Source organism: Girardinichthys multiradiatus, chromosome 7 (assembly GCF_021462225.1).
Source record: "Girardinichthys multiradiatus isolate DD_20200921_A chromosome 7, DD_fGirMul_XY1, whole genome shotgun sequence".
NCBI lineage: Eukaryota > Metazoa > Chordata > Actinopteri > Cyprinodontiformes > Goodeidae > Girardinichthys > Girardinichthys multiradiatus.
Window position 1 is genome coordinate 16,465,995 of NC_061800.1, and position 26,330 is coordinate 16,492,324.

Below are 26,330 nucleotides of genomic sequence, written 5' to 3' on the forward strand. Positions count from 1 at the left end.
AACTGGCTTGGTGGAACAGGCCCCTTAAACGTTTTTCCTTAACATCTCTAAACATACAGTTAAGCCCAAAATTATTCATACCGCTGGCAGAATGAAGTTTAATTTGAACAAAATGTTTCTTCAGACTGGAAGTAATTACGTTTTAAAGGGACCCAGCCAGAGTCTTTACTTAAATCTGATAGAGCATCTGTAGAGGCAGCTAAAGATTAGGGTGATGGCAAGAAGGCCATAAATCATGAAAATACCAGTGGAAAGAAACAAAAAGCTGATTAGGAATTATAAAGTTTTGATTGCTTTACATAATCTTGCCACTTTTAATAAAATTTAAATAAAGACCGATCAATTTTACCAAAACTAATATTTATTTTACAATGTTTAATCTTTTCAGATATACCCATCTTATTTGTTCTCAGAAACAATCTTCCAACTTGAATAAAATATTTTTATATCTAAATCTGCAAGGGGTATGAATAACTTTGGGCTTAACTGTATTCATTATGACTACATGATTAGATGAGTGTGAAACTGTGGGTGCGAAGGGTGCTTTGTAAATGTCATCACCTCTTCAGGGCAGAGTTCACAAGCCTTGGCCAGTGTCATGCGTGCACTGTGGGATCGCTCCAGAAAATATCCGTTGGAGGTCTCGTTGCTCTGAACTGGAGGTGACCAGTTGTTGTAGGTGTACTGGGGATTTCCTGTGTATGGCCTCCTTTCCAGCTCATCCCCTAACCACTCCACTGCCCATGTCCACTTTCGCTTCAAGTCGCCATTGCTCTGTAAGAGCACAAACAAAAGTCAAGTAGCAGGTAGCTACTGCTAGCAGGTAGCAGTAGCAGGCTAAAAGAAATTGAACACCACATGAAGGACAACACTGTGAACTGAGCCTATGGTACTTGGCTAGTACTTGGATGAATGTAGCGTCGACTCAGAAAGTAGCTTTGTCTGTAAGAAGGTGTACCTGCAGGATCTGGTAGGCCACGGAGCAGTTGCTGAACAGCGCCACCATGCACTTGATGCACTGGTAGGCCCGTTTCTGGTAGTGGTTCTTGGAGCGCTGGATGGTGTCAAAGAGCCCATCTCTGTCATCAGGGATGCCTTTCAGCACATTGTGGATCCTTACCATAGACACAAAGAAAGACAAAGATCACACACAAAAAACACAACTTATATAGGGCCTTCAAAAATATCAACCCTCCAACTTCCTCTAATTTTGTCACACAACAGCCACAGACTTCAATGTATTTTTCTGGATATACCAAGACAACGTAGTGCATGATTGTAAAGAGGAAGGAAAATGACACATGGCTTTTAATTAGTTTCATAATACAAAGCTGAAAAGTGTGGCATTCATTTGCTCTTAGCTCCCCTCAGTAAATACTTTGTAGAACTGAATATGTAAAAAGGATTCCAGGATTGACCTTTTTTAGCTCCATCCATCCTCCCATCACTCTGATCAGCCTCCAGCTCCCTGCTAAAAACAAAAAAGCATCCCCACACCTTGATGCTCCCACCAGAACGTTTAATTGTGGGGTTGAGGTGTTCTGGTTGAGGTGCAGAGTAATTAACTCTCCTTGCCCAGCCTATCAGTATAAATACAGAGCTATGTATTGGTGGGACTGCAGTAGAGCCGGTATCCTATCTAGAATGCAGTGTTGCCATACTCTTCCCATATTCAGATGTTCGACTGATATGTGCTCTGTGAGATGCTCTAACCTTGGAATATCGTCTCAGAGTCTTACCTTAGTTTAAACTGCACACACGTTTGAAAACTATGTGTCATTCTCCTACAGCTTCACAATTATGCATTTCTTAATGTTGATTTCAGATAAAATCCACAAAAATAGGTTGAAGTTAGTGGTTGTAAGATGTCAAAATCTGAAAAGGTTCAAGGTGTATGAATACTTAAGCAAGGTACTGTATATTACAGGGTGACCAGTCAGTCTGACCTGTGTGTTTGCCAGGAGTCCTCGATGAGCAGGATTTGTAGCAACAAGTCAAGGTAAGGCCTCAGCTCATAGGTGTAGGAATATGCCACCTGCAAACAAAGAATAAACACGTCATCTTTCCCATTTTCCCCTTTAGGGTTAATAAAGTATTCCTGAATTGAATCTGAACAAGTGGCATCAGATGTTCACCTGCCAGAGCAGCTCACTGAGCACAGTGGAGGAAAACTGAGGGTTCTCCCAGCAGCAGAAGCGAAGCAGCTTCACAGTCTCCTCGGAGTTGCTGCAGTCCTCGATGATCTTCTTTACATAGCTAGTCCTCACGAACAGAATCTCTGCCACGAGCTGCTGCACAGGCATGACAGGAGCTGTCAGGTTGGTGTCCCCGTATGGGTTAGGAAGGGGAGGATTACCTGAAGAAAACAAGTAATACATTTAGAATACTCAAGCTATAATATCTTCTGTTAAAAAAGTGATGAAAGCCCACAGCTCATTGCTGAGCCTACACAGCTATTAGGCTCAGTGGATGGTTTGTTAGTCACTAGATCCTGAGCATTGATATAAACCCTCATTGGATTTCAGCTCTTACCACACAACCACAGCACACACCAGCCTGATGCACCTACCATTGATTGAGGACTGCATGCGGGAAGAAACGTCACAGCAGCGGACAAGCTGGGAGACCACAGTGTACAGTTTGCCCAGCTCAGCGTACTGGTACTTAATGGGAGGGCCGGGACCCTCGTCCAGGGCAACCAACATGAAAGTGGCAGGAACGTTTAGTTTCAGCAGCTGAGTCTTCTCTGCCAGGCCTGGGTGTGGTTAAAGAAGCAAAGAGTCAAGAGGAGATAAAAACTGTGCTTTAAGCTCCAAATAACTCACAGATGAACAGATGAAGATCCGTTTGCTGCTTACCCAGATTGGCATACATGACAAAGAGGTTGAAGTACTGCTGCAGGTGGCGGCCGTGTTCAGAAACCTCTCTTCTGAGTAGGTTGAGTACAGCTCTCAACAGGTGGTCACTAAGGCTGAGATTATCACAGCCCTGGTGCAAATGGAAAACAACATTCAACAGAAATCAAGAGCTGGGGCTACAAGGAGAAGAATGTCTCGATGGCAAATATATTTCTGCTGAGTGCATAAAATCCACCTGCCGAGTTCCAGCACCAACCTGAGCTGAGGGTCCTGGCGAGGCTGTGGGGGAGGGGCATGGTCCGTCTTGAAGGGAGAAGTGAGCGATGAAGACTATGAGCTTGGCAAACGCCCCACGGACCTCGGCGCTTGGGCACTCGAGCAAGTACTCGGAGAAGCGATTGGGGTAAGCAAAGAGAACATTGTGTGCAAACCAATAGCGTACATTCTTACTGTGTCTCAGGAGGATACAGAGGGCGTCATACCTAAAAGCAGAAAGAAAACAGCAAAAACACTTTATAGACCAGCGCAAAAAAAACATTTGTTTTAAATCCTATTAAAGCAAACAGAACTTACCAGTCACTGGCAGGACCCCGTACTACTTTCTTGGTGTGAAACCCTGTGCTGAACAGGAACCTAGCAGCCAGCTGAGCACTTATCATAGCAATCTCCTCTGCCTCTGGCAGAAGGTGGTCTTGTCCTGAGATAAATGAGAGCAGAAAAACACTGAAAATCTTTCAATGTGTTTTTGCTTTCTTCGGTGCAAGAACATGACCGTCAGGGAACAGAAGCAGTCTTTCCCTTGTTTTACAACACAAACCCTAGCCTAGCACAGACACTGATGTTTGAAAAGCAACACTAGAAATCTTTGAAATGCTACTTAAAGTTGACATTTAGCTTTTTTCATGTATCATTCATACATTATAAAGGAAATTATCAATATCATGTTAAAGCCAAATTCAATGATTAAAGTTAAACATGGGCTAGTATCAGAATCTAATTGCTTTTATTTAAAAACTAAAAATTTTTTTTTTTATCATAGCTGTTCTGCTCGTTATAAATTAACACTGGAAGTCTTACAGCTTAATTAGTCAGGCTATGCTTCCAAGTAGCCGGCCTGGAGTCGGTTTCCTAACGGCGTTCTTTTCACAATTTTCCAAACACAAATGATTATCTTTCATTTAAGAAATGAAAAAAGTGCAGCAGCCATCATCTCAACTGCTGACCAGCAGTGCGCAGCAACAGGTGGGGCGGGGCACACAGTAACTTTTTAAAACCTCAGTATGCAAAATGGCAACACTCTCCCACTCCTGCCAATGTCATTTTAAACCATGAATCATATTAGGATGACAGATGAACGGGCAGCTTTGCACACTGATGCTGGGTCACGGTTTGTTTAACGAAGGACCCTCATTCAGTTACTACAGAGAATGATTTCACATACTGGCTTTGTCATAAAAAGCTTCTGCATTAATGGCTTTACTACATATTTCAGTTAAATACTGCTGGGATCTGGTGTTCAAAATGCACTTTGGGGGTTTTATATAAATATGAAAAAGGCGGTGCCATTCGGAGCTCTAGAAACCATTTTTCATCCAGAGTAATGCTGGATATTAACATAATTTTGGAATGTAAATGTTAACACAAAGGAGGAAGATTAGTGATACAATCACTTATAGCAGCGGTTGTATCTAAGCTTTGAGATGTAAGTGAATAGAGATATGGTATTAAATTAATAACTGTTCAAAAGATCAAAGCAGCTCTCAGGGGCAAAACTAATGAACGCTCATTACTTGAGGAGAGATGTGATTCAGGGAACTAATTGGAATTAAACTACAAGCTGCTGTAGTTTCCAACCACGGGCTGCCGTACTTCAAGCAGCAGGTGTAAAGATAGTATGGGTCCCCAAAGTTACTAACTTCATTTCAATATAGAGTGCTATGGAAAGGTATTTACCGCTTACACTCACCACTTCTGTTGAATAGCTTTTACTCCTTAATAAATAAAACAAACTTTCAAAAACAGACCTTTGTTTTTATCTTGATGATCCAAAACATTTAAATGTGACAAAAAAGCGTAAACAGAAGAACTGTGTCATTAAGTGCATATTTAAAACCTAGGATCTGATGAATGTTTTGCATTTACCTGCACAGATAAAATAAAGCATACCTGGAGGAGGGTTTAAATAGACACTGTTACAGGTCAGAAGTTTCTTAATGAACTGGAAATATTCCAGGCTGTATTGCATTCGGTTGTGCATGAATTGGACGTTCTGCTTGCGGACGCTGCACTCGATGGCGCTCGGCATCTTGACCTGATGTGGCTTGGTGGAGGAGAGGTTCAGCTCTGAGATATATTTGACAAGTTCGCTGTCCTTGTCTAGTGAGTCCATACGCTCATAGAACAGGATGTATGCATTCCACCATCGCTTCTGCCTCCGATAAGACATCCTTTTCATCATATGATCGAATACCTCCCCCATGTATTCTCCCCCAAAGCACTGGTTCTTCATCTCCTCCTCGTCGTCCATCTTGCATTCCGTCACGTCGCCGTCATCGAACTTATACCAGCGGTTCTTTTCGCCGTCCCCCCCGTTCCTCTGAATGATGTAGGAGTAGTAATGTCCGCCGCTGGCCTGGCCCGAGTGGACCAGCACCCCCACCAGACGGTACTTGCAGCTGCCCGGCGGCGTGGGTTCCGACGGCTCGTTCTGCTGGATCACCTGGTTCTCCGGGTTCACGTCGTCGCCTTCTAACTTGGCCACACCTGCTACTGTGTACGGCTCCATGTCCAGCTCCCGGGGGAACTCAAAGTAGTCATTAAACTTGATAGCACATTCCCTCTCCCAGTCGTAGTCGAAGCGCTTCAGCTGGATGGCCAGGACAGGTGGCAGCTTCTTGATCAGTAGACGCTTCACTGTGTCCACCTGGTGATGAGAGTCGTTTAGAAATGAACTCGGGACTATTTTAACCTTCCAGATTCCAGAACCAGAGATTTCTTAGTAGCCATTCAAAGGAACTCAGTCTTACCTTCTTATTACATTTCTCACAGTGGTAGGCATTGGCTCCTTCAAGCAGATCTCCTTTAACATATTGCTCCATTGAGTCCAACAAGTTCTGGTGGTTTCTGATGTCTACATTTAATGTTGTAAATGACTCCTCACACTCGTATCTGCAGATAGAAGCATTACTAGTCAAAACATAAATTAAACAGTGCCTATAGACTTTAATGTTAAATGTGACCAAGTACATTTAAATTGTGCTCACCTATGGGGACACCCTTGACAAATCTTTTGGTCAGCAAACGAACCACCCAGTACCTTGCTGAGCATGGGAGGGTGACCCAAAGCTTTTAAAGCTTCATCCAAACTGTCCACCAGAGAGTTGAAGAACTCCAGAGCATCATGCTGTTCCCTCAAATTAACGGGCTCCCCCCATAATCTAAAAAAGAAGAAGAAGAAAACCAACAGTAGAGGTTAGAGTTCAGTTAATAGTCTCAACATATTTGGCATTTTTATCAAGTTCTAGTCTTAACCAGCCTCGTGTTAAACCACGGTCCCACCTTCACCCAGCAGCTGCCCCGAGTGAAGGAGTAGCAGTTCATATTTAAAACAGTACAGGGCACCACTGATAAATCCTGTCTGTTTTCAACAACTGGTAGAAGAAGTTTCGATTAAGGAAGTGCACTCTTAATTCAGCGCTAACTAAAAAGTGTATTTTTAGCCATCTTTACAAGTCTATCAGTCATTTTCCAGTAATTACTTCCTCTGTGTTTATATTTAACTGGGCAAATGCTTGTAAAAACTGCCATACCTTCAGTTTCTACCTTGCTGTCTTTCTTGTTTGGCAAGCACAAAAATGGGGATGAGCACGAATGACTGAAACGGTCAGACATGCTCCCCGAATACAGTGTTGATGCTTCTGTCACGGGACGCCGTTCGTGAAGACAACACAGCCGAGTTTAAACAGGGTTTTACATTCTCAGTCCAACTTTGACCCATTTCAAAAAGATAAATGCAAAAAGTTGGCCATCTATTTACTGTGGAAGTATCTATTAGGGTCAGACTTTTTATCACAAAATTTCTCCAGATCCAGAAAATTCATAAACCCACACTTTTGACTTATGTACTCCATAAGAAAATGAACAATCTCTGAAATACCTAAACTGTTTCCAGAAGCCTCTTGGGACGTAGTACTGCAGTCTGGATGCTGCCAGGTGGCCAAAGATGACCTGCAGGTGGCGCAGCACCCCGATGTTGTACTCCTTCCTGTCCTCCGACTTACTGGAGGGTTTGTCATCAAACTGGTGGGGGTAGCTGAAAACTTCATCACGAGGATCTACATTGCTCTGTGGAAACATAATCTTCATTTTAACAAACCGTACATGTCACAAGTGTTGCACACCAACACGGTCAAAGAAGCTCATTCATCAGTGCTGTTAAAATTTTAGGAGAAACTCCAGGGATGTTAATGCTGTTTTTCACATGATTAACTTGAGCTGAGAGCAGCTCCATGCTCCGATAGGAGTGGTTGCTCTTAAAACTGAGTTTCAGGACCAATTTAGCTTCTTTATGCAAAGGTGTTGTGAAATTTCCCTGTGAGGGTGTTAAGCTGATACACACCTCTCTGGGGACTAGCTATTAATAAAAATAAATGCCCCTCTGCTCGCTTTAAACTATAATATAAACTTATGGCTTATGCCCTAACCATCAATAAGTACAGATCATGCCAAGTCGGGCCTGAGCCTTGGTTCTGTTGTTGCCGTGCCAGGAGCCTGCTAGAGGCAGGGAGTAAATTTAGGTGTGGGTTTGCAGGCCCAGTACAGAAACGAGCTCAAGCATAAACCTGCAACTTAACGCATTATGTCACTTCTAACTCTGTTCTCTCACTGTTGTACAGCGACGTATGTCCAAAATAACAACACAGATGCCTTTTATGTGAGACTTACATGCCTATTGTGCCAACTTGTCTTCAAACAGAATTTGGATTTTATTGATTAAAAAAACACTTTCTATTAAAATTCACCTTGGTTTGCTGACAATGTAAACAGGACAAAATGTGAATAAAGCAGCTTTACTGGGAATTAGACCAAATTAAAATGCAACTAATGCGAGTAAATCCAACAGGAGATAGTTAGCTAACAACTGTTCCTGTTTCAGTGGGAGAATAAATCCCCAAATTATCATCAATAGAAAGTTAACCCCAGACACAGTTCTAATACCTCATTCTCCTGCTTCTCATCTCCAGACATGTCATCGTCCACATCAGTCCCCGTGCCTTCAATGGCCAGGATGCCGTTGCGGATGGGAGGGATCATGTACAGCTGCTGGATGACTGAGTTCATGTAGCAGGTGGCACCGGCGTTCTTCAGACCCACGAAGCCCTTGTTCGGACGAGGCCCCACCGGAGGCAGGTACTCCCACTCCGTCAGCGTCTCACAACCTAAATGCAGAGGGAAGAAAAACAAAACCCCACACTCAATTCAACTTTAATAAATTGTTATGTGGTTGTTTGTGAACATGTCATTGAAATGTCTCCCTACCCAAATAGTACATGTCAGTCAGAGTGTCAGCTATTTGTTTGAGGTTGCGGACACAGCCAACAGCCAGCGCCACCAGGAGCTCAAAGCCGGCATTGATGGATGCGGGTGTGCTACATACAGGGATGGCCTGCTCTGTGGGGAACTCCCCACTCTTCATGTACTGCAGGTAAACATTAGAGGCTGGGAAGATGAAGTCATCAATCAGCTCCTAATTAAAATGTGATGAAGAAAAGAGAAATTTAAGCAACGAGACAAAACCGGTGAAAGGATTTTTTTTTTAAGTCATCTCTTTGGGATGGGCTCCATACTTTACCTTAATAAGATTGGCTCCTCCCTTCTCACAGCCAATGTAGTATTTCTTTTCAGGCGTCTGGAAGGCTAGAAGCTCTTTGGTGACACCAAGGTGGCCCTCCAAGATGGTTTCTTCCACACCAGTCTCTCCTGTCCTCTTAACCTCATCCTAACAAACAAAATTGAGCAAGTCTGCATCAAGCTAAAGAACTGAAACTGAGGTTTCAAACGAAAAAGAAAAACCAGCTGAAATATGAATCTCACCCGAATCCGTTTCAGCCAGTCGATCTCATTGTTGAGCAGCACCTCAGCGTTTGGCAGGTTGATGTTACTGTTGTAGGCGTAGTTCAGCAGGTGTCGCAGCAAAGTGAAATAGTCCCCTGCATGTTTGGCTCGCTCTTTGGCTGTGCTCTGGACACACGCATGGTGAGATACATTAGGATGAGTGAACCCCAGCAGGTGAGGTTAAAAGAATGCTGGACATAGAATGGCGGTCTATGTAGCCCCTTACCCCAAGCACTGTGAAGAGGAGGGTAATGAAGAAAAGAAGAGGCCGATGCCCCATGCAGCACCTAGTTGCCATTAGGAAAAACTGCTCCTGAGCCATCTGTCGCACAGACCTGTTCAAGGGAGATTTAAACCAATAAAAATAAAAAAAAAGGCTGCAGGGGATCAAACAGGAATTTTCTCCTTATAACTACACCTCAAGTGCCAAACGTGTCACCGAGGAAAAAAAAAATCATGAAATATTTTGTTATATATGTTAGAATTTAGATAAAACTGGAAACAAATGTAATAAATAATGAAGTACATGGAGTGCATCCTGATGTGCTTACTTGCTGTGGCAGTGTAGCAACAAGTCTATGATGAAGGTCTGCCAAGCCTTCTCCTTACTGAGCGTGTCAAGAGCCGTGGGCATCAGAGCAAAGCACAGAGTCATCACTTCCAAAGCCTCGCAGCACACCTGCTCATCTTCTCCATCCGGCTCCTTGGCTGCATTTGTCTAAAAATAATGTAACAAAATTGACAGTTAAGTCCTTGGGAGTCTTTCTGAAATCGCTTAATTTGTTGAATTTTTAAGGGTCAAGACACTTCTACTCATAGAACCTTACCTTCTCGTATATTTTGCTGATTTCATCATTGTTACTGAAGACCAGCTGCACTGTACCACAGCCCGATGCCCACACAATTTTCTGGACTGCTCGGATCACACAAATGTCTGGGATGTACTTCGATGCCTGGAAGAAATTCTGATGAAAAATACAGTTCCATTGAATCTATTATTAATATTGTTTTTTACGGTCTACGTTTTTTTTTCTCACAAGCAAACTTGTGACAACTTCAAAGTACAACTTAAAATTTTTTATACCAGATTTGAGCACTTATTAAATTCACTGCATATAAAAACTGATAAGACTGAATTTACAAGTTAAAAGCATTCTGACCATAAATAAAAGGAAATAAAGGTTAGTTAAGCATCTTTTACCTCATCAGAGATCTGCTGGGCCAGGCGGATAGCTACATTGCGCAACATACATTCAGAGGCAGGGTTGGGAATGTTTTGCAGGGCACTCTGCAGAACCAGCGCCTGGTCATGAGTAGCCTGATTTATCTGCATACAATTACAAAAAAAACAACCCAGAATGAGACATGTTATTGCTGCAGCAGGTTAACAACCCAGGAACCAGCTAAACTGGTTTGTCTTTTCAAAAGTAAAGAAGCAAGGCCTAACCGGAGAGACAGGAATATTTCCATCAGCGTTGGGTTGGCAAGCCTCGGCTACAGCCTTCACGTGTCCGAAGCCGACTGCAGTCAGGAGCAGCTTGGCGATCTTCAGAGCGTTGAGGTAGGCTCCTCTGCGGGTCTCCATGTCAGCTGACGGCAGGAAGTTGTTCCTGGTGAGCATGCTCAGCACCAGCGGCAGGCCGCCGCTCTTCAGGAAGTTGTACTGGAAGTCGCTGGCGTCCTCTCCCAGGGTGGCACTAGCTGGCATCAGCAAAGCATACACAACCTGCAACATGAACAGGCGTAGAATCTTAACCACTGAGCTGCCTCCTGATTTAGAGATTGGGCCACATATCCGGATTAATAAAAATAAAAACAAGACAGCTGTTTTGTAACAGTAAATATACAGACGCACCCCACTACAGCATGAGCTTGTAATCAGAAACAAATGTAGAGAAGTAGGGGCACCAGGTATAGCTTTTGTAGTAACTTGAACGAATCAGATGATTTGTAACTTGATCCCCCTAATTGGTGACCGGCTGGTCAAATACCCCATGCTTTTCCCCGTCAGTGAATGTATATACCTAAGCATTAGCAGGTTGTAGCAAGATCAACAATCCTCAGTGAAGACGTTGTTACTGAGGAAAGAAGACTCAAAGCATTTTCAGAGTGAATTTAGTTTTAAATGAGTTCAGATGAGGAACAGAGATCTAGGTTTTAATCCATAGATTCTGTAGGAACAGCTTTTATTTTAACCTCTGTCTGTCAAAGATCTCGCTTCATCTAGAAAGGTTGATAGAATTTTGGAAATCCCAGAGGTAAAGCAAGGATCTGCATTCTTTAGGAAATGCACACAGACTGCTATTTACAGTTAAAAAAACTACCTGTAGTAATATAAGATACGCAAGATATTTTAACTTATTAATCTTATAAAGATTATACATTTCTAAGTTTAACAACTCCTTACATTACAGCGACTGCTCTCAGTGTGCAGTGATAAAAGCTTGGGGGAAACATATTGAATGATGCTTTTGTATCTTTTAGTTCTTAGAGAGACACTCTAATTGACTAAAATTGGTATCAATAGTTTGCAGCTTTCCAACAATCGGTAACCATCAACAAAACTATGATTGGTGCATCTCTAGCATGTTGTCACATAAATGTACACTGAGCCTTACCTCAATGAGGTAGAGCACTTGTGAAGGTGAGGGGCCGAAGAAACGGGAGTCCAGCGAAGGGCTCAGACTGTTCTCTCCAAGCTTGGCGTGGTCCAGACACACAGCTCTAAGATTCTCCACTGTGGTGTTATCTGTGTGCAGAGAAAACGCACAAAATTGGTCACTGAGTTAAAACGAGATAAAGTGGTCTTTATTTAGGAAGAATAATCAGCCTAAGAGGCAGAAATAATCCGCTAAATCGGAGTGTGTATTTACCCGGAGGCATGAGCTTCATGAGAACTCGAGCTCCATCTCTGAGCTGAGACATGTTGAGGTTGCAGCCCAGGTCAGCTACTTGCCACAGGAAGGAGATGTAGCGTGGATGTAACGACATAATCTGCCAATCAGAGCAAAGGGTGTTATGTTATTTTTTTTAATATACTGATAAATGCATCATGTTGCATAATTTCAGTTTTGAAATTTCAAGGTAAATTCTGTTCACACAGATAACGATTATGCTTATCATGATAGCCAAACAGTTTACATGGCAGTCCTGTTTGAACATTTCATACAGAGTTCAATGCTGCTGACTCACCACACCAGGAAGACAGCTCTCTACTTCCGGGTTGGGCCCTTCACTGTAGTGGTTTCCGTGGTTACCAGGGGAGCCAGTGGATGAGTCAGATGAGCTGTCTGGGCTTGAGGGCATGTTGGCACTCACCTGGGTCAGCTTGGCTGTGATCAGCTGCATACAGTAATGAGCATGAGCATTTAGTTAACGGTGGTTAAGGAATTAAGAGTTTCTGAGTTTGAGATACACACACACTCACCGTTTTGTCCTTCAAATTGAGCTGTCCAATCAGCTTCCTGTCGTCAGCTGGATCGACCACCTCCCCACCAATAAACAGCTCAATCTTTGTGTGCGCAGCGTTAGCCTTTATCCTGTTTAGGATTCCCCGCCGGACCGAACCAATAGTGTCATTGGTGTGTGACCAGATGTCTAAATCATCCACCTGCCGCCCTTGGTTTGGAAAACGGACGATCAGTGTGATATGCTTGCCCCGGAAAGCTCTGCACAACCAAAGGGTGAAAGATATTTCGGTGGAACAGTTAAGGCACGACATTTTAAAATAATACAAAAAAAAAACAAAAAAAAACTGAAAAAGGCACAAAACTCTTTGATAACATGGAAATTTTGTGTATTGTCTTTTCCACCTAGAAAGCTAGAAGTACAATTTTACCGTGCTCACGTAAAATAAGAGACAGTTTGTACCTTGACATAGGCAGTATAGTCCTCTCCTCATGGTAGTCACTGTCGCACTCATTAATGTATTCCTTAAGCACAGTGAGAACTCGCACCATGCGGATGGCCTCCTGCCGAGCACAGTTAATGCTGTCTTTGTCTCCATCTAACACACAGAGGGTGTCATAGGATGCCTTCAGACGATCGAAACAGGACTGGATGAAATCTTCATGAATCTCAACCTGAGGAGAGAGGTGAGGGAGGAAATAAATACCTGACTACTTAACAGTATGCACTAAATGCCATTTAGAAAGCAGTAAGAGGAAGCAGTCCCAGTACCTGGTTGACTTGCAGTTTTGGTCCGAGATTGGTGTAGATTTCTTTCAGCAGGTCTATGGCTCGGTTTGCAATATCATCACTTCCTTGAATTACCACCTGGATGAGAAGAGAGAGTGAGGAAATTAAGTCAATGGCTTGCTGCATAAATTAGGAATTGCAACCCGAGGTCTAACCAACTAGGGGTAAAGAGATTTCATGGCACAACCAGTCGCTTTACTAAATATGACAATATTTCTTGAAGTGGAATCTGTCCCACAGAGCAATTCAGTCTCTGTTACCATGATCAGCTGGTGAAATGATCGCAAGCTATTATGAGCCTCGGATATGAAGGTGTTTTAAGTTGATAGCCGGTATTTACGGTATGGACTCTTATTTATTACTAAACATTGCAGCAGTTCTTACGTTGACACAGCTGATTGGTAAAGACGGCTAACACCTGGGTGCATAAGCATTGAAGATGCCCCCAACAATAATGAGTTGCTTGCCTAAAAGCATTATGGGTACTTGGTAGAAACAGTACCAGAGAAACAAACAAGATACAAACTGTTTGTAAACACTGAGTAAACCACGTCTAGCAAATAATTAGCTGATGATGCTAAAGTTAGCATCTATTTGTAGCCTCTTACTGCCACTACACCAAAGGGCTGTTTCACATTTTTACATTTGTAAAACATCTTTTTCACCTCTAAAATTATTGCTTTTTGTCACTAGGACCATCACTGATTTAGACAAGCATGAAAACCACAATATATGAACTAGCCAAATCTGGACTGAAAAATTGTACACCGATTACATTTACTTTAGTTTCTGAACTTTTCAATCCATTATTGAAAAAAAAAAAATAATAACAAAATAGGGATGCCTTGTCTGCCCAAAGATTTGGACGAAACCTCGTCTTATTATATCTTTGTGAAGCCAATATTGGGCATCATTCGTGAGCTGGATATGTCCTTACACCCCTCTTCATTGGGAAAAACTAAACTGACAAACACCTGTGCATTTTCAGTGTCTGGCACAACGCTACAGTAGGCATTTTATTTTATCTTCACAACGAAAGTCACTTATGTAACTACGGTTCTATGAATCCTGGATGAGCGCCAGAGATTCTCTGTCACTCAGGATTCTTGCTTCTGTAGGAACAGAATCTCGGATAACGTAGACATATATATAGCCTCTGTGGTCATCCGGTGTGTCACAGGTGTGACCCTGTTGGTATAATTACTCGAACTGCGCACGTGCGAAGGGAACATGGCGGTCAGTAGGGATGAAATAGAACAACTACTACTTTGATAGCAAACCTTGAATTTCCTTTGCTAATGAGGCAGCTTCCATGCTTTAAAGTCCAGAATACACTGACATTTTTCAAATTCAATACTATTAGTTTTAAGGACAAGTGGTGATCAGTGACAACTATCAGACTAATATTAGTCAGTTATTTCATTTAATACGCGAGGCAGAAAAAAACAGATCTTAGACTGTTGCAACTACTCTCCTCACCCTCCACAGATAGTCCAAGCCGATTAGTTCCAGGTCATCCATCATGTAGGCCCTGCGTTTTGCTACCAGCTTGCCCTCCCTGCAGTTGACGGCCTTGAAGAACCTCTCAAAGCACTTCATGCCATTCTCTGTCAGAAGGGATGGATCCAACTGTAAAACATTGTTCTCAAAAAAGTCCTTGTTGATGTCTGGGTCTAGGTCTGGTTCGTCCCCCATCAGCTTTGAGTACCTTTTAAATAGAAGTAAATAATAGTATTCAGAGATGTCCCAGGAGAGACAAATGCAGCAAAAAGTCCAAAAGCAGAGAGATCTGAATAGAGCGGTACCATTTGAAGCAGGCCTCGCGGTCACACAGAAACACGGCATTCTCAGCCAGACACTTCCAGATCTGCTTCGCCTGAGGAGCACACAGCCATAGCTGGCCATCTTTTAATAGGAACCTGGAAATTAAAAAAACACAATTAATAGAGGAAGATGATTCTCTGAAGGGTTGAAGGACAAAACATTTTTTGACGAAACAAAAGTTCCTGAATAGATACAATGGTAACAGAGGCCATTTTGTAACAAACTTTGGCAACTAATTATGACTAGCCAAGATAAATATTAGCAATGTGGATATATTTTCAGTTCATGTATTTTCTCTAACTTTTAAGTGAATAATTTAACGAGGGGAAGGATGTACCTCAGGAAGTTAAGACGCTCCTGTACTTCTTGGACATGACTGTAGCGACTTCCTGGTCTGACCGTTTGAGGGTCAAACTCTGCTTGCTCTTCTGAAAAGGCACGAATACAACAAATCAGGCTGCAGACAGTATTCGCTTAGAGATCCGTTTTCTCCAGCTATGAAAATGAGATCTCTAAACTACCTTTGGACAGCTGCCTCATGGTTTCCATGTAGGCCGAGAGATTCTCGGCCACCAGGGTGACCAGAGCATGGTTGTGCTGCAGCTGGTTGATCAGGTCATGGCGATAAAACACATGAGGACTTCTCTGCGTTTGACTGAAACAGAACAGGAAGAGAAGTGGTGGATGTATAGATCCGGAGAAAAATAATAGGTGAGAAAGCCAGAAAACATAGAAATTCAAACCTGATAAATAAAACACTGCACCTTGATTTCTCACATGGTACTTAATAAAAAGAAAGTAACGTTTGGTAGATGTTTGTGTATTTTTGTGCGTTTAACCAGCAGAGAGGTCATATCAATAAAGGAAATTTCTTGCCTCGTTTCCTAGAATAAACTTAATGAAATGAGCTTTTAAATCAGGACGTTTTCAGATCAATATTTCAAAAACATTAAGAATCTAAACATGGAAAATATTTCTAAACTTTTAAATTATACTTTAGCTGCACAGTTTTTGTGCATTCACACAGTAAATCCAGTAGTTCTTTAAATAAAACTGGTGACACAAACAATGTATCAATAGGGATATTTCAGGAAACTGAAAACGTGGATCGAAGGCATGAAATTTCCTCCATACGTTGCATTGAATGATTTGAAGTGAAAGGAACTGGCCGGAGGAACAGTAGGGCTTCATCTCAAAGGACTTTTTCATATCGACCAGAAAACTGAGTGGAATAAGATGACTACTGTATGCAATACCCCATTTGATAATAGCAAAACTGTGCTTAAATGCTTAGTGAAATGTGCTTTCACTAAGCTGAGAACATTTGCTGCCAGGTAATCTAAATCACACATCTATTGGTTTAAATCCAACTTTACAACTATATTTATCTCACTTAAAACACAGATTTTCCATTTAAACTTGCTATATGCCACCAATCGTGGTCCTTCAAGTCACTGATATTAGACTTGATGCTTTTTGGACAGAACTGATAATAATGATTGGACATTCCCCCCAAAAATATCTATTAGTTGTTTCTTATTTTAAACAGTAACACATCCACAGGGAAATGGCAGACTGCTGGATTTCGAGAGAAAGCACTCACAGAATCTACCTCATCATGACAAACAATGCGAGGCATGTTATGAGTAACAAAAACTTAGATGGAGGAAGTTTTATATCAAAACATAACTTCAAAAAAATTGCAAAAAGGAGTTTCATTAATATGGCTCCTTAAGCCCAATTTCACCCCTCCTGACCTTTACGGTCATTTCTTGAAAGTGTGTCCATGCATTCGTTCTGGTTTGCCTGAACTTCACATGTGCGAAGGTCTGGATGTATAAATAATCGTTTGAGATGAAACCCAGAGAAGAGCTGTTAAAGCCGATTTGTGTCAAGGATTTACGTTTGATGTAGTTTATATTGTAAACATGTTGAAGGGAAAGTGAGGCTTGACGTAACAAAAAGAAACAGGAAGAACCCTAGAATTGGCATAAAAACTTACCTCACTAAGTTCGTTTGTATGTTAATTGGCATTTTCTTTCTGGAAAAACAACAGGCATGTCTGCTACATATTTTCTACAGTGACTAAAAATAGTACTTTAGTACTTCAAAACAATTAAACTGATGCACATTGTTAGCTAAAGCCCAACTTTAAGACGATGGGGTCTTTTAATGCTTTTGCCCTTTTGGATCAACGCTGCTCAAAAAAAAAAAAAAAAGCTTTAATACCATGACTGAATCAAAAAACTTTGACTTATGCTTAATTTGACAGATGAACACGAACTAAGAATAAACTGAGGAGGGCTCAAAAACAACAACACCACAACTAGGTCACTGGTGCTTTGTATGTAGGGATAAAGGTTTGCTTGAACACTTAGAGCCATTGCTGTATAACCAACCTAATCCCTCTCATAGTTCGCTACTATTCAAGATCATGCTAGAAGAATTCAATCTGCTTGACTGAAAAACATTTAGCAAGACAAGACAAAGGTTGTTTTTCGCTTGTTGCATTCTGTGAAAACTGACGGTAAACACAATTTTCACATCTGTATAAAAACAAAGAAACGCGACCTCTCACTTGCTGGCATGACTTAAAAAATAGAAAATCTACATGAATTTTACCTGAGGTTTTGAGGAGCTTCCCCAAAGAGGCTACAGATTTCCCTGATTTGCTTCAAGGCAGGGATTACCCACTTGTCATTGGTACGAAGCTCTTCTATGAAGCGATCAATCCACTGAATCTTTTGCGTGTCTCTGTCCTGTGGGTGAAAACACACTCTGTATTTAGCGTGTGTAAGCATCCATTTGTTACGTTCACCTAGAAAGTGAACAGTTACCTGTGAGCAACTATAGTCCAATATCTTGATGTGAGCGCTAAGAGCCTGATCCATGATGTCTACAGGCACATCATCGCTGTGTGCCAGGTTCCAGAGCAGGTTGAGCACCTTGTGGGCCATCACGCCATCCTTATCGTCTTCGGCCAAGCGCCGGATTAGTTCGAGCAGTTTTTCACGCTGCTTCTTACTAGCATTGGTCCAGCTTGCCTACAAAACAGAAAAACGAGCGAGCTCAGGGCTGTAATCGGGATTTATCAGAACATTGAAGCAATGAAACAGAGCATTTAAATTTGACCAAGCCAAAAACTGAAGACAAAGCACAACACTCACATATTCTGTAAATGAAGAAGAAAAACTCTTACCTTGAAGCAGTCGAAAAGATGATCCAGCTGCTCAGGTGAGAAGTCCCACGCCAGCTTGGCCAAGAGATCGTGGACATTCTTCACAATAGCCTCGTGCTTACCAGCCTGCACATTGTCAATATATATACAACATCCGAGATGATTAGACAAATGCCTCATCTGGTCCAGATTGTTAGTTTAAATATTAGGCTTTATTAGTGAAGCAAGGGTGTTGGGTAATAATCTGATTAAAACTACCATCACTATTTAACTGCTACCATTAGTTGTCTTGTTTGGGTGCACTTCACCTTTTACAGTAATCTAAGAAAAAAACCTGAAAAGGATTCAAAGGCGAGGACTATAAACATCCTAAAATAGTCTTTGTTCATATTAATAAAAGTGAACTGCTGGCTAATTCAACCCAGTCCATTTAGGACAATAAAACAGAAATTTGACAGTGTTAAAAGAAAAACAATGGAACAAAAAACTACTCAACAACTACTCAATTATTGTCATTATGTGTACAGCATGTTATATCATTTACATGTAGAACAACTAAAATCAGATGCACAGAGAAATAGGCTTGTGGCTGAACCAGCTTGATGAGCTCTAATTGTTGACTGGCTGCTCGGAAATGATAAAATCCCATCTTTTTCCAGTCTGTTAATGCACCACGACTGATCGCCATTAGCCGGTCTTTGGTGTGGACAATGTTGACAAAAGAAGTTAATCATCTTCAGTACTAATGAGATGTTTCAAATACAGTCTTGCAGAAGAAAGAAACTTTCAGCAGCTTTTAGGAGCATTTGGCTTCTTCTTGAGCTTTAAACTAGGCTTTTATAGAAAAAGACTGCTGTTTTAGAATTGCGATCCACTATGTGAAGTTAATTCAGCTCCCAATATAGTAATTAATGCCCGCCATCAACAGGAAGACTAGAGGAACCAGATCAAAGCTTCCCAAAAATGTAATTCAACATTCTGAGCTGAGTCTCCCTGAACGCAGCTTATTAAATTTGACGTTATGACATTAAACTAAAACATGCTTAGTGAGACAGGACCTGTGCAGCCCAGATGTTGTCCAAATCCTGCATGGTGAGAGCTTTCTCTTTGATAACGAAGCGAAGGATCTTCTCCAGCTTCTCCACATACTGTGGCTGATGCAAACTGTCCCTCAGCACAATAGAAAGGATGTGGTTCTGCTGGATCCATTCCTGGGTGCAGAAAGGGGAGATTGAAGTGAGAATTTAAAATTCATGGAATAACGGCCACGAATGTAGGGCTGTAAAGCCTGGGCTTACCGCCATGCGCTCAGCCGTCAGCCACTCCTCCTCCTCTGGATTATGCCGATGAGTGTAGTAGGAGACACTGGAGATCACCTTGTTGACTTCATTTAGTGCATTCATTTTGCCGTTAAAAGAAGAAATTTGTAATAACCTATTGAAAGAAATAAAATTCAGTTCCCATTTGATCATTTTGTTAATGTATGATGATGGCAACATGCTCCTGTTCCTCACCTAATCAACTAAAAAGGTCCTAAAATACTCACCTAAGAATCATTTTTAACCTAAAAATCTCTAAATTCTTCACAGTCTCCTCCTGCCCCGGTACACGAGAAGCCAGATTCTTCAGAGACTTGATTATCATTGACAGTGCGTCATTTTTGGCTTCATTCTTAGCCTCTTTCTTGAGCTCCTCATCAGTGAGATTCTCTAGAAACTGGGGAACCATCTCGATGACTGGAAGGAAGTACTTCTTTACTGTGTGCAATGTGAGGAACTCATAACACTGGCCAAAAGGCCTGCAAAAAAAAGGACATCAGCTCAGAACCAAATATACCACTGAATAAATCAAAAGTGTATGTGTAAATAATTGTGCCAGCCTTGTTTTCTTACTTGATAAGTGCAGCAATGATCTGGACGTTCAGTGCTTGGCCGCTCATGAATCGATCGTGCAAAATTTGAAACCCGTTTAACGTGCCAAATTTGTTTATTAAGTCAACCAGCCAGCCCTAAGTACAAAAGACACACTGTTAATCTTAAAGGTTGGTTTATCGGCTGTCATAATTCTTCACTACGAAACATACGATCATTTTTAAGATCAACAACTTCCTCTGATTATTGAATTTATGTTTCCATTTAATTCCAAACAGCAGAAGAAGCATCTAGAAAATAAAAATAAAACATGATGCGGAAAGAAATTCTTGTGAGATCTTTTTAAATAAACTGATTAAATATCAAATTCATACAGACTAACAGCATCATAAGCAGAGGCAGAGCTCAGCATGATGATGGGCTCTCTGCCAACAGAGGCAGACAGGCGAGCAGTTCTGCAGTACTGTTCACAATGACCCGGAGCCTACACTAGATTCATCTGTCTCTCACTCTAAAATTTCTACTCCCTTATGTACCAAATTCTTCTACAGTGTTACAAGAATTAGTCTAAGATAAGGTTCTAACTCTGGCAGAGGGAGTGTTGTTTTTATTTGTAAATAACGAATCAGCATAAAGATTTTTTTCCCCCCTCATGAAGGCTCATAGTCATGGCACTTTATGATTCCTGCCTCAGACAGGGAATGTCGACCCAATTACCCATAAGCAGAGGAAACCAGCTAAATGTCGTCATGATTGTTATAAACAAGAAAGGTTTTACATTTTCTATAGAACACATGTTAAAGCTGGCTTGTCATTTCAGAGTTTATTAAACAGCCGTGGTGTTTCACCTTGGGAGATCTCGGGTCGGGTGGACGAGCGTAGAGCTCGTCGTCAGCCAGCTGTGCTCCAGCAGGGACGGTTTCAGAGGGCCGTGTGCCGTTGTAAATGTGGAACTTGCAGTGGGGGTTAAGGGCCATGGCCAGCAACTCCAGTAGTGGGAACCAGTCCTGAGAGAGCTTGGCCACACACAGCTCCACCAAACGGTGTGTGTTATTAATGATACACCTCTGTAAGACAGAAACAGGGAAATAAATTAAATATTAGAACATAATAGAACGTTTTTGCTTATTACAATCAGCTTTATTGGTCAGGTTTGTGTACACAAGCAAGAAATTTGAATTCGGTTTCACAAGCTCAAACATCTGACCTGTAGCTGTCCATCTTGGAAACCTTAAGATGATTCTAAATGCATCCTGATTGCATTGCTTCATTCTGGCTTTAATGTAATTACATCACAAGTGAGCTGATTTCTATAATTTCATTACAGATGTACAGTAACTCATGCTCTGATAATAACATTTCTAGAAATGACAACAAAAAACAAACACTTCTTTTTTTAAATTATGCCCACGATACATTTGAAGCTCTTTACTTTGGACATTCCCTAATGAAAATATTAAATGCAACAACCTCATTTCCACCAAAGCTAGGATGTATGCTAATAATGTTAAAAATGCCAATACCCTGGACTTTCTACGTTAATTATGACTATTTAATATGTTTAACCCTCCTGCAGTCCTGGCTAAGCGCTAGTACAGAGCGAGGTAGATGTTACAGGAGGCACCAGAAAGAACTGCACGCGGGACCAAAAATCTAGGGCAGTGGTCGGAAATGTGATGTGAAGGGCTCTCTGCAGCCCGGCGTGTGGGAAAACTACGGAGGAGACAAGGAAAAACCCGGCTAGCGCACACGGGGTCCGTGCAACCCCTCCAGGACTGCGGGTGGGTTAAAGAAACCACATTTGTGCCCTTAATATGTTACTGACTCACCACAACACTTCAAGCAAGCTTTGTAAAACTTTAGTCACTGAGCTACCGCACAAGTCACAGGAAAATAGGTTAGAAAAGCCAGCATTAGTCAATAACGAGGTAATTTTAAGGTGTAATCTACATTCAAATAAAAACAGTCAAAACTGTTTTGAGTAAAGCCAAAACCCCTTGAGGTTTCAGAAATCAATCCTTCTAAAAGAAAAGCCAACCTCGCCTAATTCTAACAAGAAGATTATTTGACCCCTGCTCATGCTGCTGTTTCTCCAAAGAACTTCAAAAACTGAACAGAAAACTCAACTTTAAGAGTATATTTTTGGGATATACTGTTACTGAGCATGAAAATGAGCCACTTCTGAAATCATTTCATTTTAAACAAAAAAGATTAACAGATTTATTTGCAGATCGGGTCCTGATAAACACCCACATGTATCTCAAACTTCCAGCCGCTGACGGCCTCGTCGGTCAGGATCTTGGTGAAGGAGATGGTTAGACCGTCCCGGAAAAACCTCTGGCATGCCTCACATTTCACATCCAGTCCTGTAAGAGGGGGAAAAAGAAGGAAAAAAACATCCACTGTATGAAACTTCACCATTTATATGAAATGTTATACAACACATTTTTCCATGTGTAACATTCAGATCAAACAGGTGTCACAGTACTTAGGTCTTAAGCAGGCTTTGTGTGAATATGGCAACAAAAAAGAAAAGTGCCTTTAATTGAGACACGTGTGTCAATACACATAAAAAAAACAGTCATGAACCAAATGTGTTAATTAAAGTACTAGTCCTTATTCTGTACATACTTTTCTAATCTTTTACAGAAAGCTTACAGTAGAAGAGAAAGGCAAAAAACTGCATCTTTATTTTGTGCATGAAAGTCTTTCCATATTCAACAAAAGCTAAACAGGTTTCAGTAGAAACTCTGTCAAGGTTGTAACCAACAGTCTCCATTCCTGTAAAAATGGCCTTTTTTCCAATACAAGGACCATGTTTTCTTGCTGACGTTTTAGAAATATTTCCATTTGATTTAAAACTGTAAAGGAAGGTAATTTGAGCCAAGTAAATGTACCATTTGATTTTTATGACATAAGGGCTGTAAATCCTTATTACAACTGCTTTAAGAGGTGATACCTTCCGGTTAATCAAGTACTTCAGACAATAACTGCATCAAATGAAACCAAACTTTGAACAGTGGACATTTTAAAATATAAACTTTTTCAGCCTATTTGGTCAGAATAAAGATGTTATTAGTTTGTCTATTTGTGGAAATCTGAAGAGAAAAAAGACACTTTTCTATAAATACGTTTCTCTTGCAGTTATGCCATGTAGTGTACCAATGCCCGAGCAACACCTAAAATGTTAGAAAAATTTTTAAATGGCCATGAGAGTTAATTCCACCCCATGAAAACAAAGAGCGGTGACTTTGGTTTGGGCTCTTTTAGCAGGTACCGAGATCATCTGCTGGAAAACGTTTTTCATCTTGTTGAATAAGAATGGAAATCTTGGGAATGTCTGCTTAGATTGCCTGAGATGCAGGACTTCATGCAAAAAGTAAGGTGTTGAATTTGTTTTTTTCTTTCCAAAAGGAGGTTCCTTGATGGTTGCTGTGATATCAATGCCTGTGTGCGTCCATATTATCGACAGGAGAGTTTAAAGCAACATAAAAGTCAGCAGAACATTAAGCAGCAACTCTTACCAGCACTGGCACTTAAAAACACACAGTAACCACTACAGAAGATTAGCTGCTACGTTTGCACATTTCCCCCTCACCTGATGATCTACCAGAGGGTTAGGCTAAGAACCTTTTAAGAACGGTGTATAAACACCAAGTCGTGATGGTATTATTGACGACATTTATAACCAGCATAGTGGTAAAATGATATTGATATGAAAATAGCAGTCACATGACCGGCTTATTTACATTTTACTGAGTAAGTAAAAAACATGCATACTCTGACATGATTAGAAATTACATTTAAAGGACAAAAGATAACTGATAGTGAGTGCCACAAAACATTGACAAAAACAGAACATTCTGCACATTTCTACCTTTTTTACTCAGGTCTATAGCAGCTTCCAGGAGGACTTCTAGCTCTCCTTTTGGCAAAACTGGAACCACCCATCGAGGCCTAAGGTATTAAAAATAAAAGAGATAAATCAGCAGAAATACCAATATAATGAGTGAAAAAGGGTATAAACCTTCCATAAACATTGATCAACTGCATCTCAAACCCTTTAATACTATTGTCACTAAAACACTCTCCCATTGAGTGTCACTGTTGTGACGTAAACAGGTTAAATATGTGGAAATGTGAACTACACAATGTGCATTTAAAAGCAACCAGAAAGACTGAATATAAATAGATATTTATTTAAATGTATACCAATCGATGTGTTTTAGACGAGGTTTTGCCTTAAATTCAAAAAAAAAAAAAGTGTTAAATGCAAGCTAAATTTGTAGCAACAAGAGAACCACTGAAAGGATTTAACAGCAGTAAAACATTTTTATAATCTTTAATAAGTGCTTTAATGCAGACCAGAGGTTTGGGTATGACTGACTACACACAATCAGAGCTGGGAGACAAGGAAATACCTGTTAATCATGTCATCAAGTTTTGCCAAGTCAGTGTGAGGAAAAGCGGGCTCCTCTTCTTCCAGCTGAGGGGGACCTTCACCCTGGCCCTGCTCATCTGGTGGGCTAACGGGGGAGTTCTCATTAGATGAATTAGGAGAGGAAGTCTGGAAAGGAATTAATAAATAAATGTATACATTTTAAAACGTTTTTAAATACAGGTTGTGAATTTAGAAAGACGTAGAAAACAAACACACTTAAATGCATCATTCATGGAGCAAAGATAACAACCCCAGCATCACAGATGGATTTTAATCTAGTACAAAATGTTGTAAGAAAAGTGTCTTGTTGTAACTTCACAATCTTTACATTTACAACTAGGGCTGCACAATATTTTAATAATATAATTATTATTATAATAATAGAAAATTGTGACGCTGGCAAATTATTAGTAAATATTGCAATTATCCAGATTTTTATCATCTCGACCCTTTCCTTTCTGAGTTTCCCATTGGTTTAGAGACTAACTTTCTATCTATCTATCCATCCATCTATCTATCTATCTATCTATCTATCTATCTATCTATCTATCTATCTATCTATCTATCTATCTATCTATCTATCTATCTATCTATCTATCTATCTATCTATCTATCTATCTATCTATCTATCTATCCATCTATCCATCTATCCATCCATCCATCTATCCATCCATCCATCCATCCATCCATCCATCCATCCATCCATCCATCCATCCATCCATCCATCCATCCATCCATCCATCCATCCATCCATCCATCCATCCATCCATCCATCCATCCATCCATCTATCTATCTATCTATCTATCTATCTATCTATCTATCTATCTATCTATCTATCTATCCATCCATCCATCCATCCATCCATCCATCCATCCATCCATCCATCCATCCATCCATCCATCCATCCATCTATCTATCTATCTATCTATCTATCTATCTATGTTTTACAAACATCTTACTTTTCTGTTCTCTTTACATTAGAACAGTCCAACGTCATGTTTAAAACTAAGTAGCACTTAACACGAAGTAACAAATCCTACCAAAGGAAATAAAATGAAAAACTAAAAAGTGCAAGGCCACATGATTTATTAATTTTACAAATGCAACACAAAGGAATAACTTCCAACCAATATATAATGGCTTAACTTCCAGACCACATGGGAGATTTCTCCACAAATTAATTTTTAGAACTGTTAAATACCTTAATAAAATCAAACTGAAATTCTCAAGGTACAGACTAAGCAGCATTGGTTGTATACTTAAATCTGAAACCTGATATTGTAGGAAAACCCAATATATCTCTCTATTAACTGTATAGCTGTTTGGTTATAGAATAATAATAATAATATTAAGACCTGGCTGCAAGAATATCTGGATTGGATGTCATTAACACATATTTAAACATTTTGACTTTATTGAAGGACTGTAAAAGTTCACTGTTGTATGCACTTGCACAAAAACAAGTCTACACTGAAATGTTTACTTTATCAGAGCAAAACAAGTAACCAAACTGATCTGCGAGACTTTAACAGGGCCTGGTGACCTCTGGATCGTTTCATATAATCAAAGACACACCGACAACGAACTTGCTCTATAACAGGGTAACTAACTACTACAGGGGAATTACAACCTTACAACAGACCTTGTAACACCACCTTTCCAATGGCACAATGCAGGCTAGTTTGCATCAATGACTTTGACTGGTAGATTTATTTTAAAAACTGCTGTAAATTGTGAAGTTTGGGGGGTCTACAATACCAACAAAAAACAATGCATCTAGATCCTATAGAGCCACAGGTCAGTAAAAGACCCTATAGGACCTATATAGGCTTTGTGGTATGGTTTC

General features: G+C 40.7%; 1 protein-coding gene across 1 annotated transcript in view; it reads right to left on the minus strand.

The window, feature by feature from the left end:
* usp9 (ubiquitin specific peptidase 9) overlaps positions 1-26,330 on the minus strand; it is a 39,064-nt gene that overhangs the window by 6,480 nt on the left and 6,254 nt on the right. The window contains exons 3-44 of the mRNA XM_047370132.1: positions 24,464-24,609; positions 23,920-23,999; positions 22,296-22,408; positions 20,891-21,109; positions 20,064-20,179; positions 19,718-19,969; positions 19,470-19,605; positions 19,230-19,382; positions 18,193-18,297; positions 17,831-18,037; positions 17,616-17,752; positions 15,515-15,648; positions 15,331-15,421; positions 14,975-15,088; positions 14,649-14,877; positions 13,152-13,247; positions 12,843-13,054; positions 12,400-12,640; positions 12,165-12,314; positions 11,846-11,966; positions 11,591-11,721; positions 10,420-10,698; positions 10,174-10,299; positions 9,800-9,925; positions 9,524-9,690; positions 9,199-9,307; positions 8,952-9,098; positions 8,710-8,856; positions 8,397-8,604; positions 8,076-8,296; positions 7,015-7,202; positions 6,122-6,295; positions 5,885-6,026; positions 5,025-5,781; positions 3,432-3,555; positions 3,115-3,340; positions 2,859-2,988; positions 2,570-2,755; positions 2,136-2,356; positions 1,947-2,035; positions 959-1,115; positions 562-774 (exon numbers count right to left, since the gene is read on the minus strand). Coding sequence (XP_047226088.1) covers positions 562-774; positions 959-1,115; positions 1,947-2,035; positions 2,136-2,356; positions 2,570-2,755; positions 2,859-2,988; positions 3,115-3,340; positions 3,432-3,555; positions 5,025-5,781; positions 5,885-6,026; positions 6,122-6,295; positions 7,015-7,202; positions 8,076-8,296; positions 8,397-8,604; positions 8,710-8,856; positions 8,952-9,098; positions 9,199-9,307; positions 9,524-9,690; positions 9,800-9,925; positions 10,174-10,299; positions 10,420-10,698; positions 11,591-11,721; positions 11,846-11,966; positions 12,165-12,314; positions 12,400-12,640; positions 12,843-13,054; positions 13,152-13,247; positions 14,649-14,877; positions 14,975-15,088; positions 15,331-15,421; positions 15,515-15,648; positions 17,616-17,752; positions 17,831-18,037; positions 18,193-18,297; positions 19,230-19,382; positions 19,470-19,605; positions 19,718-19,969; positions 20,064-20,179; positions 20,891-21,109; positions 22,296-22,408; positions 23,920-23,999; positions 24,464-24,609 — 7,320 coding nt within the window. The remainder of the gene's footprint in view (positions 1-561; positions 775-958; positions 1,116-1,946; positions 2,036-2,135; positions 2,357-2,569; positions 2,756-2,858; positions 2,989-3,114; positions 3,341-3,431; positions 3,556-5,024; positions 5,782-5,884; positions 6,027-6,121; positions 6,296-7,014; positions 7,203-8,075; positions 8,297-8,396; positions 8,605-8,709; positions 8,857-8,951; positions 9,099-9,198; positions 9,308-9,523; positions 9,691-9,799; positions 9,926-10,173; positions 10,300-10,419; positions 10,699-11,590; positions 11,722-11,845; positions 11,967-12,164; positions 12,315-12,399; positions 12,641-12,842; positions 13,055-13,151; positions 13,248-14,648; positions 14,878-14,974; positions 15,089-15,330; positions 15,422-15,514; positions 15,649-17,615; positions 17,753-17,830; positions 18,038-18,192; positions 18,298-19,229; positions 19,383-19,469; positions 19,606-19,717; positions 19,970-20,063; positions 20,180-20,890; positions 21,110-22,295; positions 22,409-23,919; positions 24,000-24,463; positions 24,610-26,330) is intronic.